The 14,250-nt window shown below is 34.4% G+C and overlaps 1 protein-coding gene across 7 annotated transcripts in view; it reads right to left on the bottom strand.

Moving 5' to 3' along the window:
• Positions 1 to 14,250, bottom strand: part of TAX1BP1 (Tax1 binding protein 1) — a 57,135-nt gene that overhangs the window by 34,148 nt on the left and 8,737 nt on the right. For all 7 annotated transcript variants that reach the window (XM_084509236.1, XM_084509235.1, XM_084509240.1 and 4 more), the window contains 3 exons: positions 5,833 to 5,935; positions 3,339 to 3,526; positions 2,123 to 2,281 (listed from right to left, as the gene is read on the bottom strand). In XM_084509236.1, the coding sequence (XP_084365362.1) occupies positions 2,123 to 2,281; positions 3,339 to 3,526; positions 5,833 to 5,935 (450 nt within the window). The remainder of the gene's footprint in view (positions 1 to 2,122; positions 2,282 to 3,338; positions 3,527 to 5,832; positions 5,936 to 14,250) is intronic.

Genomic DNA, 14,250 nt, shown 5'->3' with positions numbered 1-14,250 from the left:
AGCAGTCATTCTGTAACTTAGAAGTGAAACCAAACAACAACAAAAACAATTCAAAAACAAAATCACCTACTTCATCCTAAGCACAGGTGAAGCCTCTGCTGTTATATAAAATATAACTGTATTTTGATTACGTAACATTTCAAGGTTATCCCTTGTGGTCTTACAAACAAGATTTGGATTAATGGACTGTTTAGGTTTATTGCCAGTAACAATTATTCACATCACATGAAGCTGACTAGATTTATTTTAAACAAACCAGAAGGAAAATAAAACCTAGCTATTGTAATTGAAATGAGTGCTGCATAACTGCTGCTCAGGAATCTTTAAATCAATCTATTAACCCACTGTACAATGCTCCCAGCAAAGATAAATCATATAGCCTGTTAGCCTGCTTCTGTATTGCAAGTATTGGGGTACGGATGTAAGGAGAGCAAGAAAGAAGGAAAGTCATCTTTAGGCTTGGAATGGCTAGAGAGAAAGCTGTATATGAAGTGCTCTTTATTAAACTTTCTGATGATGAACAAGTTAAATTAATGCATCTGATTTAGAATATGCAAGCTGAATTTTCAGAAGTAACACTGGATTTATGTTCTGCTAATGTATGTAGGCATTTATTATATGCATATTGTAATATACATAGAAACAAATGCAAGTTTCAACTCAGAAACTCTTTTTAAAAAAGGGAAAAACAGAAAACATAAAAGTAGTAAAATAAGAAAATGACAAAGACTTGAGAGACAAAGTAAGTGCCTGGGTTAGGAAACTGCTATAGTATTCCAGATAGGTGAAGCGTTTGATCAACTATTGCCTAACTACCCTTGCTAGACAGTTATCGAAGTCCCATTTGACAAATTGTTCTAAAAACGCATTCTAGAGCTCATGTGGATCACAACTGACAATCTTTCAAGCTATTTTTAAATAAGAACCTCAAATAATAATGAAAGATTTCTATATAGCTTATTCAAATTTATTCATCAAGCTTCTAATTCTGTAGATACATTAAATGTGTACTTTTAAGTATTTAATTCTAGTCTTGTTAAACTGGTCCTCCCATGTGCTTGAAATTAAAATAAGTCTTTTATATGAAAGATTTTACACTTTTTTCCCCTAAAATAGATCTTATCATTGACTTTTTCCTTACCTAATGTTATAGCTCATTTAATTATGACTGTTGAAAAGTAGACTATGAAATTTCAACAGTTTCAAATTCCTTCAACAAATTCCTTTCTACCAAAGGTGTATCGTGCAGAACTGTTGACATATACATAACCAGTACTTAGAAATAGCCTATTAACTGCTGTCCACAGCTAAATTATATAGGCTTCATTACTTCAAATTTGTCCATGTCACCACCTCCCTCCCACATGTTTTTAATCTTCTCCTAAAAGGTTGTTGTTGTTGTTGGGTTTTTTTAAGCATCAGCTGAAATATATACTAAGTCGAACTTTTGTGTGCCTTTTTTATAATACTGTATTTCCTCACTATTTGTAGCGTTCCAAAGTAAAGTTCTAGCCTGCTTTGGTGCAGGCTAGATTTATATTTCCACTACCAATTAAAAATGTAACTTAATTTTTAGGTTTGTTCTTTTCCCTTTCAAAATCATTAGGCCTTTATGAAATCTTTAAGAGAAGCCACAGTTAACTTTTCACTCTTAGTATGTTCTGACAGTAGCACTCTGTTCAGTCTTGATTTTTTTTTTAAATACCAACTTTTTTTTTTTTTTTTTTGCTTTATTACCATTTTCAATATCCTGTGTTCTGTGAAATTATTCCTTAACAGGCATTATTTGAAAAGCCATCCTCCATTTTAAACTAACATAAGCAAACTTTTAACTGTCAACTACTTTTCCACTATGAATTTCACAATTAAATGTCAAACATCTGGTAACAGTTGTCATCGATTATCTTACCAAGCCTGGTACCAAAAGCCTTAAATATTTTAACCATTTTACGACATAAAAGGAATAGTGGCAGGAGGTTAATAGGAACTGACCTATTCTAGTGTAAATGTCTATCTAACTGCTGAGAGGTTTTGATAGCTGATTTTCACCCAGTTTAACTGGTTCTCGAAAAAGAAGGATTACAGACATTATGAGTCAGCTTTAATCAGTAAAACAACTAACCTTTTGCTCTGTTTGCAGTTGGTCACATCTCTGCTTTTCATGGTTAAGTTCTTTTTCCAGTCTTTCAACTTGATCTCTGAGTTGTGTTGTTTCCTTCTCCAGAACAGAAGTTACTTTTAATAGCTCTTCTTTTTCTTTTATTATCTTTTCAATTTTAAACTGTAAAACACAAAAACATTCTTTCTTGGCATCTTTTCTCTCCTTGATTTCAGTCCAATACATGGATGACAAATTACTCCAGTGTTTGGGCAGAATCACAAAACATGTGCCTTCTGGCCAGGTGATGTTACAGTTTTGTCCTTCTTCACAAATTTCTGAAGTTTCACTACTCTAACTACATTACCATTACAGTACTACATTATCATTAGACAGCACATTTTGTACAACGTTAATTTCTGCTTGTTCTTCCTCCGTAAGTGAAGTGTTTTTACTGTTCCCAAGTGACAGCAACTATGGAAAAGCCAATTAACATGATGACAGCTTGGTGACGAAATGGCCGCTGAGCGTATGCATGCGCACACACACACACTAGAACAATGTTGAAGAAATTTTTTTTTTAAATACAAACATTGCCAAACGTAAGGACTGGCACAGAAATCAAGATAATCACAGAAGTTTGAAAAATCCTTTTTCTTTTTAGTATTTAGTACTATTTAGTACTATGGGTACATACCCTAAGACTTTAAATGAAAAAACATCCCAGCTGTACCTCTGTACTGTGTCTCTCATCCTAAATTTCAAAAGCTGTAAATCAAATACATGTGCTTCTTGTGCACAACTAAAAGCATATCAGTTCCTTTTTTCCTTACAGTGAGTACTCTTGCACACAAAGGTTATTCACTGTAAGGAATCTTCCCCCTGTGCCCCCAACCCACTTAAGTTGGAGAGTACAGATGGCAGAGATGGACAACTAGCTACTGTCTTATGATTTCCCAGTTTATACCAAGTGTTATGCCATACCTGTAGCTAGTTTAAATATTTATTCATTTGATCTGCAAATGTTCTTAACTCCATTCAACAATTGAAAATCAAGCCAGAAATATGCATTATATATACACATAACATAGTTTTTTTTCCTGGCTTGTTCTTGAATATTATATTCTATGTACTTATGTATGCGTGTAGGTATGTACATATAAAAACTAAGTGGAAAGATATGTACATACAAAAACTAAGTGGAAAGACTGATAACATTTTAAGAATTTTTGAATCAAACCTCGAGAAGTCCAGCTTTTGTGGTCACCACTAACATATCAGAGTTTCCTTCATCCTCCATAGTGAGCAATTCTTCAACAGGAGAAGAGGTACGAAACTGGAAAGGTGTGCTCGCTCCACGTATTTCTCCTTTATGAGTCACATAACAGAACTGGTAGAATTCTCCATCATCATTTGGTAGGTAATATCCTATCAAAATAAATTCGTATTTGAAGAAACATTTGGCACTAACAAATCTATTATGCAATTCTCCATGTGGAAATACATTATCAGATCATATTTGACTTATGATTTTCACCCTCATCATTTCCAGAAGACACAGACATGATCACAGCAATACAAAGGAAAAGTTACCCTTTTCACTAATTTTGATCCCACCCCCTAATTTCTCCTAGTTCTCCTAGTTCTTCTGTTTTTGTTTTTTATTTCTTTTTTTTCTTTACTTCTTACTGTACCAGGCCTAGGACAGTAAAAAGTAACAACACTATAGAACTATATATAACTATCACCTTACATACGTTAGGTAATGGCTGATGATTATATTCTTATTGAATACAAAGACTCATACACATCAAGATGCCCTGAAGATCTAAACATGGAACAGGACTACATTATTACATAACTGTTGTACAATAAGAGAACAAAGAGTAAGTGATTTGGGGACTGGGAATACCTCTACAGCCAAAAGACAAGAGAGAAAAAAAAAAAAAAAAGAAAAAACCAATAACATGTTAAGCAACCGTTTTCAGAACTAATGAGATTTTTATCTTTATTAGTAAATGCAAGAAACCCAACTTAATGGTAAGAAAACCACTTGGTTTTTATGTAGAATACTTAATTGTCAGACACTTTAGCTCACTTAAGACACCAGCATAACAAATCCTCACCTAGCAGGTGATGTCACCCATTTCTATCCATATCTCACCACAATTTAATCTGCCCCCTTTACAACTTCCTCATCATTAAATTGCATTCACCAACTAAAAGTCCAGTACTTCCAGAAACAGATGCTGAATTCCACAACAATTTTGGCATGAGTACTTTTTTCTAACACTGTCCCTCACACTTTGTCCTCTTTCCATCAGCTTGCTTAAAATCCGCTTACCTCCTTTATTGCAGATGAGAAAGATACAAAAAAAAAGCAAGAGAAGTGAGCATAATATATATTTCTGAAGTTACTTTTCAGCACCACCCAAAAAAAACAAAACAAACAAAAAAAAACCAACAAAGTGTTTGATAAAATTCTAACAGCAGCTAAGTAAATGAACGTAGGCTAGAAACTTAATTCATGCGCCTTCTCAGATACTCCCTCAGTTCTGACTGAACTATAACATTAAAATCCCTATTTAAATCACTATGTTGGTTTGGGGGGAATTTTTTGTTTGTTTTGTTGTTGCTGTTTTTTAAGTTTTCATTCCAGACTACTGGAGGACTTCTTCAAGTAATCTTAGCTGCTCTTCCTGAAAACGGTAGAACTCATTACATCTGCTATACAGGCATTTATATAACGGGCTTCGTATTTCCATCAGCCTTGTACTTTATTAACTATAGCTTAGGGAATAATATCTTACTATCTTCTTACTTGCAGGTTTGAACATGTGTAGATCTTCTAACATCCATAACATCCTGTTGCAAGAAGTTCTGCACCTGACTGTGTACCATCTCTATCTCTGTTATGAACCTCTCACTGGTAGTTTACACTGACAGCCCCTGCTTCTTTCAACATGAACAATGGAAAATTGACTTGTTCCATGGGTAGCTGGTTTTAAAAATGTCTTCCTTGTTCATTTCCTAGTTGTGCTACATGTTTGAGACTCGCAAGGGAAGGTAGAGCATCTGATTTCCACACAGTACTGAAAATGCAGTTATAATATAGACTTGTGTAGTGGTGTACTTGTATAGTGGTGTACCATTTTCTGTTTTGTTCTTTATTCTTCTCTTAAAATTTAGCGATTTTCAGCAATTCCTCACTATCAAAAGGTCTTCTGCAGCTCTGAACAGAACTGAACCTTCACCAAACTGTCACTTACACTATTTATCTTTTTCTTTCTTTGACAAGAATGACTTTACACTGAAATGGTCTAAAGTTCAGAGACTGAAAACAGACAATGTAAAGACACAGTGCTTTACGAGATGCCAAGATTTAAAAAAAGACTTCCAATGATTAAACAGCATCACTTTTGGTGTCTGAATAATTTCCAGCAGAGCTTCCTCTTTCCATCAGTCCTGAACACTGTCCATTTTATTATGTAAAAATATGCTGAGTCACACAATTACTCACACAATTTCGTTGACATCTGAAATAAAAATGAACTTTACACAGGTAACAAAAAGAGCACGCAAAAGACTGACGTGGTAAACTTTCCTTCCTACAATTTGCATTTCTAAAGATCTAAAGCTGTTTTGCATCCCTCAATATCTTAACACATAGATAAGTGTTTAAATAACTATGGAAGCTAGAAAATACAGGTAGATACTGCATTATTTCAATTCACCTTGAAAAGTCAGCACACAGTTAACAGTTGATCCTTCCACATAGTTTTCTGGCATAGGTGACCAAAGAAACGTGTAATAATCTCTTGCAGTACTCCAACCAACCTAAAATAAAATAAACCACAACAACAAAAAGAAAAGAAAATATTAGGCAGAAAAAATTGCTTCATATAGTTAAGATATCACAGCCTGGCCTTTACAACATACTGTAATATGAATATTTCTGCTTCAACATGCAATAAAAAGATATTTAACAATGTTTACAAATCAAGAATATTTTTAACAAGCATGTCAAAGATTTAGCATGAATTTTATTAAGCTTGTTACCTAAGGCAATAAATGGGTCTAAGGCAATAAAAGGGTCTATATAAATTAAAACACCAGACAGTTTTCACTATACTTTTAGACTATTATTTGGTACATTTACATTTTTTTTCTATAAAGATACACTATTATACATTGACAATAGAAAAAGATTAATTCAGAAGTTTATACTGAGATTTTCTTAGGGCAATTTCTGCCAATATCGACTGTTTTGTGTCCACAATCCAACAGGTTCATCAAAAAACAAGGAGGAGGAAGGAGAACACACCTCTTCCCTACTGAAAATGCCAAATTTGACAGGTCTAAGCTAGCTTTTTGTTTGCTTGACAACTTCTGCAATACTAACTAAAGACCAGCATTTCACCAGAATGCTAACTCTTCCATATATACTACATGATGTAACTGCAGGGAACAAAAAAAAAAAATGCATTAAAAGCTAACTCAGCTAAGTTAGTGCAGTTTCCCCAGTAACTTCAATAAACACCTACTTTCTAATGTTTCATAAAGCCTGCAGTTCCTTGAAATAAGAAATGATATCCCCCAAAGAAATATATTCCAACAAGCTTGAAATACATGCATCTAAACCTGAAACCCTGAGCAACCAGTTACTATAAAGCAGCATAGAACAATAATAGTGTAATGATAAAGGAGTGCGATGAAACAGATGTATTTGTTCTAACTAAAAGAAAATATCGAAAACCTGGTCAAAAAGTATTAACGTGTTTTGTCAGTAACTGTGTATGGTGTCTTGGAAGAGTTAAGAAGGAAAGAGGGCAAATTGTACACCAATTTTATCAACACTATTGGGGAGGGGAACATGACAAAAAAGATGGAGTTGGTAATCATGACTTCTATTATTTCATTGGACAAGATTTCTAAACTTTAAGTTCATATCAAATCCTCCTTTATAAAGGATACATTGCAATAGTGTATCTTGCAAGGACTAAGAACTGTTTCCTAAGAGGCTGTCAGCTTTACAAAAACAAAAAGGAGAGAAAAAAAATGTTTATATGGGTAATGAGAACAGTAGAACCAAAGTAATTAAATAGTATTTCTACAGCTACAGATTTCAAGTAGTATGAAAATTAATAATTAGCATTGGAAAAAAAAAAATCTGAAGACTATTCCATAGCTGCCTTTTACAAAACTACTTCTCCACTTTGTATTAAAAGCATGGCAATAGCTACTGTTTGGGGAAAAGTAATTGCTCTATAACCTGGCCTTTTTTACAATTAATAAAAAGCAAAGATGAACAACAGCAAAAGCAGTTCAAAACTTTCTTTTGCTAGCTATAGTCACTTTTTTAAGGCAATATTCATTAGACAGAACAGCTTACGACTGTTCTGCTGACTCAATAAAACAACCAAAACGGAACCAACTACTGTATCTTAAGCCTATTCTTAGACAATAATGATTCTGTGATATCCCCTACTGAGGAACTTTTAAAAACATGAATGAAATGAGAACTCCTGAGGTTGTCATTCCCACACTTTTAGAAATAGGAAGGGAAGTTCCTCTCGTGCCTTGGGATGTCAGTGACATTGGGAGGTACAGGGCAGGTGGAAGAGGGAATAAAAGCAATTTTTCTGTAATAAAAATCCACAGAAAATTTTGTAAATTTTCACGTTAGTTATGTTTTCATATCCAATTCAGACGTTAAGACCCCTTTTTCACTGAAGGTACTTTCACCTCTGTAAAGGGAAGTGAAATTACTTCCCTTTAGATTACCATTACTTGCATACGACGCAGAAAGCAGAGAGCTTTTTAAACACAGAAAGCAGGTTGTTAAGGAGTGAAAAGCCTGTCTCATTCTTTTTAATTTCAGAAGGGAAACTGACTTACTGTGTTCAGAACAAATATGGTAAAGAACTGAAGCAATCTCTTCATCCTACTCTAGTTTCTAATTCTGTTTTAAACAAAGAAATAAAATAAAAAGGAAAAAAGTAACCAAACAAAAAAGAACCAATGTACACACACATTCTATTTTCCTGAATAAAATGAGCATTCCTTCTGAAAATGAAAACTTCAGAAAGTGTAGAGAGAGGGAGCAAAATCCATATAAATATATGAATATAAAACCAAAAATGGTTGCTAGCACAATCTCTTTCCTAGGTGATCAATTCAGCTTCCAATTCAATGTTTCTCTATCCTGAAACCAAAAGTTCTAGGAATACTTTACCTCTAAAAGTAATGCACGTAGGTTTGTGGGTTTTTTTTAGGTCATTTGAAATTCTATTCATACTAATAAAAAGAGACAAATTATGTAGAAAGCAAATTACCCAAATCTTCTGGCCTGTTTCTGAGCTGGTACTGTATTTTCATGTGTAACTCCAATCTGTGGGTTATTGGTAAAGTGAGAACCGTGACACATCACCAGCTAGTGGGCAATACCCTGGGAAGTTTACCAGGCACGTATTTTCTCAATCAATTTGCCCTATTTCCTGTCACCCATCATCTGCTTCCCCTACCAAAGCTCCCCATCTCATACTGTCTTGATTCTTAGAAACGAAGCTACTTAACAGGGCACATGCAAGCAGCTCTTCTCACACATGACTTCAGAGGATGGGCTTCCCTGCTAGGGGTTATACATATCAAAATGTGACACTGTTGCAAAGAAAATAGGAACAAATATCATTCTCACACCTGCATAAATTAAAATATGAGAAGTTTGTGTATAGTGCAGCAAAAAAGCTGAATTAGTAACATCATTCAATGTCTTTTTTACTGAACAATGATTGTCATCCATTTTCATAGGATTATTTCTTTGGTGACAAAAACAAGGAGTAAAACCAAGGTAAATGACATTCCAAGAAGAAAACGACAATAAGAGTAAGTAATAGATATTTTAGGTCAACAATCTAGATCTTTAAAACATTTTTCTATCAATAGGTTTTAATTAAACACGAAGTACACAGTGATTTACAAATAGAGTCTTCCATGTTCATAACCTTCTCTATGGCAACAGATTATACAGTCACAGACTGTACGAGCACGCTGAAAGACTTCACAATGGCCTAGATGTAACTGTTGAGCAAAAAAAAAAGAATACATACATGTGTATATATATATATATAAAAAAAAAGAATACATACATGTGTATATATATATACACATGTATGTATTCTTTTTTTTTTTGCTCAACAGTATATATATATACAGTATATATATATATACACTGTATATATATATATATATTCTTTTATATACATATATATATATATATATAAAAGAATATATACATATATGTGTGCGTGTGTTTCATTCACCTCAGCAAGAAAGCTAATAGTTGCCTAAAGTAGGACTAAAACTTTATAAAGAATTTTTAGAATTGCTTGAGGGACAGAAAATAAAAACAGAAATACTGTCAACTGAAAGTAGGGGGAAAAACTACAGAGGAAATCAACCAAGAGTAAAAATGATGAAGAGAAAGATGGGAACACTTGTCAACCAGCCCACAACAAATTTGCATGGGGGGGAGGGAGGGATTTTTTTTAAATTTAAAAAAAAAAAAAAAAAAAAAAAAAAAAAAAAAAAAAAAAAAAAAGGAAACTACTTCTAAGAGCAAAATGGAGAACAGCATCCTCCTCAAGGCTTGGAAAAACTACCTTCATTTTAATGACAGGGATGAGAAATGCTAAACCGTTTCTCTGACCACTGATCAGCATGACAAAACATACCAGAAACAACTCATATAGACTACTTCTAAGGTCAGACTCCACTAGGGCACAGGGGTGACACCCTTCAAAGCCCCTACAAGAAGCCATTTGTTGTAAAGACGTTTTCTGGGTTACACTGGCAGGAAAAAGATCTTTATGTAAGGTAATGTCCATGAAGGTGCTTTTGCTTGGTTTTGTTGGTTTTAATTGAAAAGACCATTATGGCAAGTGAACCAATTAAACTGTTTGGGATGCAGTGAAAAACGGCAAGCTGAAGCTTTTCTTGCCAAAAGAAAAAATTGTGCATCTTCCTGGTAACAGTGCAGGACTCGAGAAGTAATCAACATGCATCAACAGTTGTGGCAATCAGTTGTATATATCAGAGAAAACCTGAAGAAAGAGTTTATTAAAAAATGTATTTACTTATTGAATACCTATACTTCTTTAAATGACACCTTCTGTGAGACTTGTAGAACCTGTAAGAAGCAATAACTGAGCACAGACTAAAACAAAGAGTTCCTGGGCCAACACAGCATTTAATTGAATTCTTTTAATTTAATTTTAAACTCAAAAGATAAGATTTGTTAAGTTAAAAACAAATAAAGTAGACCTAATGTTTCATTTTCAGAAATATATTCTCCATAGAATGACGTTCAAGTAGCAGGTGAGGGCTATCCTGCCACCCTGCAAACCTTTTGCAACTTATGCCCCTGTTCTTGCAGTGACGTGGCTCCTTTGACCCTGCTGCATTTGCACTTACAGCAGCAGCAAATAAACTACTTTGATAAGAGAACAAAAAAAAAAAAAAATCCAACCCTAAATCTGTTTTCTTTATTCATATCTACAAACTTATCTATGCAGGGGTACCCAGGAAAATCCCTGAACAGTAACAGAAGAAAAGCTTCAAACAGATTTTACATAAAGAATTGGAAATTGCTGTAACAAGCAGATGCAAAGAAATCCTCCAATATTTGAGAAGCCATCAGCACGAAAACAGAAAGAAGCAGAGCTTCTTCAGTGCCTGTCCAAACTCTCTCCAGTACTCTACTGGAACTACAAGATGAGTGCACATTAGAAGTAAATACAGGCGCTGTTTACATGCTATTTAAATGCCTCAGAGAACTCTGATCGCAGATCACATCAGTTCATTTTTTGCTTCCTGCAGTTACTGACCAAGTTCTAAAAAGTTACGATCTAACTATTCAAGCTGCAAACATATTTACTGACATCAATATCTTGAACATAAAAGCTGTCCAAAGAAAAAAAAAAAAAAAAAAGGAACTGGAGGGAAAGAGATGGAAATTCACACTTAATTCCTGTTTAGGCCTCACACAAAGTTTCAGCCCTGTTCTCCTATGAAGAATGTACTCTAACATACACAAAAGTAAAAACAAAACAAAAACTTTCATTAGAATACTGATTAAAATGGCACATGAACAAATCAGACAAATAATTTTGTATTTTTTTTTTAGTTGATACTATTAACTGGAATAGTATTTTGCATTTAAACAAACAGAAAAAAAGGCAACAAAAACCAGTCCTCCCTCAAAACAAACAAAAATCTGAAAAATTGGAATAAGACCTTCAATATGAGAGCACCATCACGTAAAACAGTACTTGGATCAGAACAGCTACAGAATTTGTTGATGTACGAGAAGTCGGTTGGGATACCCTTAATAATAGTAACTATGGAAAAAAAAAATAATAAATAAAAAATAAAGCACTGTCAACTACTAACAAAGCCAAGTTCCAAAGTGTTAAAACTGAAAGAAGCATACGCTATCAAATATACACTTTCTTCCCATCAGAAGTATTACATAAATGAGAAATCTTGACAGGACATACAGTAGACCTTCCTGTGAGCAAGGAGGAGTGCAAAAGGCACAGTCTACTACTAGTCTAATTTAAAAGTGTGGCAACAGCAGATATTAAAACATCCACATTCGAGTACACAAACATTATAAAGTACACAAACATTATAAAGTACACAAGAAATCTAGTATATTAGTTTCTGAAGTTCAGAGGAGGAAAACAGAGAACAGCCCATCAAACTGAACACAAGACCTGTTGTGAACTCTGACCTCAAGCCCAACATCCAATGCACTGCCTGGCTGTGCTGATGCTAGAAGGAATCACTTTTTAAGGAATTCACTGAAAACCCTGAAAGTATCTTGCTCAGAGTTAAAAACTCTAAATATTTTTGATGTCCTTATTTCTTAGCAAAAAGAACAAACAAGACTTAGATGATGCAACTCCCCTAAACCATACATATACACAAAAACATATATTTAATTTTTATACATAGTTTTTAACCAGAATTAAAGTCTCTGCTACTAACCTGGTACTCAGCACACCCTTCTAGCCCCTCCGCTTCTCTACTTTTAATTCTCACAAGCTCTGCTCAGCAATCCTTTTTCAAAAGGAAAAGCTGTGTATACGTGCCAACGCTCTTGCTTTCCATACGTTAACCAACAGATTAATAGTCCAGAATCCAAACCCTACGTTCACCGTCCCTACCCATGTTTTTAAACCAAACACAAAATATATGACTAAACATCGTGTCATAATGAGTTTAGTTTATTATGTACAATGTGTTACTCAAACAATACTTAGTTTATGTAGTTCACTTTGTTCCCATAAAACTGAAAGTTTTAATAGGTCATTACAGAGTAATCCATTCGCTATATTCCTGTTTCCTACTTCTGAGCAAAAGGGCTTATTTCATTTTAAGACATCATAAACTACTTTTTAGTTATGTAAACCAAATCTGTAGTCACAATGGAAATGTTGAAGTTTAACAAAGTTTAAGATGTCTAACACTGGCTGGGTGAGTGGGGACAACTGAACCGTCTGCAATACTCACACCAGGCAGCGCTTCCTTTACCAGTAGCTACGTAGGTGTCACAGTTCTTTCTTCTTCTGTGCTGCCCCCCACGTACAAACCCTTCTCTCATTAAAACGGCCCACAGTGCAATTTTTACATTTCACCCACAGTACATTCCCACCAAGTAGCTAGAAGAAAATTAGCTAACTAGTAAACTAAATGATTAAAATCACACACAAAAAAAAAAAGTCATAGAGTTAGGAATTGTCTGTTTCTCAATAATATACTACTGAGGAAAAGTAACAACCAACTCTTCTAGTTTTGCTCTGTTTCCTTTAACTTACATCTGATTTATCTTAAAGAGTGTACAGACTTAAAGAGTGTAAGACTTACTGTCTTACAACTGCACAGTTTACAGTGTAAAAATACTTTCAAGCTTCCTTTTTAATTTCTTGAGTTTTAGATGAACATGGGGAATGAATACTTCCATCCCTCCACACTAATGTTGTGCTTTCCCTTATAATGCCTTCACAACTTGGTCTTGAACATGACAGCTTTAAGGCAACACAACTGCAAGAAAAGCTAATTCGGCCCTTGCTCCACTAACCTCAGAAAGCTGTCGTGCAACTGGATGAGCAGCAGCTTTTATTCACGTAAGGTAGCAGCTTGGTACATGTGTTGTGCAGAGAGGTAACAGCAACAGAGCAAAGAAGCAAACCCAGGAAACACTTGTTTAGCCGAACCAATGCAGGCATAACCAGTTGGCCTTTATTGTAAATACCTAGTATGATGCAATTCTAAAATAATAATAATAATTTTATCTCTGTTGATGTTATTATGTCCTTTTTGTAATTCAGAAGGGAAACCATGCAGTTTAGAATGTAATTTGGCAAAGTACTCTTCAGTACGGCAAAAATACATGAACTGCCTCTGAAAGAAGAAAATCGCATGCCCAAACCCAAAGTTGTCCATCTCTGCTGAATGTTATAAACACGTACAGGTAATCTTTTAACCCAGGCTATTGAGAACATATGGCATTTCTTGCTGTATCAAGGTACTATCAGGTTCCTACCCTATTATCATCTCTTGTTGGTTGTATTTCTACCTCATAGTTCAGAGGAATATGTCAAAATAGCATTGACAAAGTGCCTAGACCATCGGATCGACTTTCTCTCCTATTGGGTATAAATCAAAATAAATACAGAAAAAATAGGAATGCTCTAAAAAGAAAACCTGATACATATGTAAATGACTGCCCAAGGAAATGTTATGACAGATCAAAGAGCAACAAAGTTACTGTTTGCTTTAAAAGATAAGCATAGAAAGGTAGTAAAAAGGGTGATTAATCAAGTATTATTATACCATCACATTTCATGAAAACTATAAAGTAGCACAACTTTTTTTTTTTTATTATTATTTCTACTGGCCACTTTGTTATGCCATTTTTGTCTCTTAACACACAAACCTACCACAATAAATATTTTTAGAAAATCAGTGACACTTTGGATTGAATGTCAGAACTTCTTATCAAAGGTAGCACCACGTAAACCCAGCTAATCTTTCTCTGTCTAGTTAGGAAACAGTGAATGACGGTATCGCAGCGTTTTATTTTTTTA

This window comes from Aythya ferina (assembly GCF_964211825.1).
Source record: "Aythya ferina genome assembly, chromosome: 2".
NCBI classification, from domain to species: domain Eukaryota; kingdom Metazoa; phylum Chordata; class Aves; order Anseriformes; family Anatidae; genus Aythya; species Aythya ferina.
Note: the sequence above shows the minus strand (reverse complement) of the source record. Positions and strands in the feature narration are given on the sequence as shown.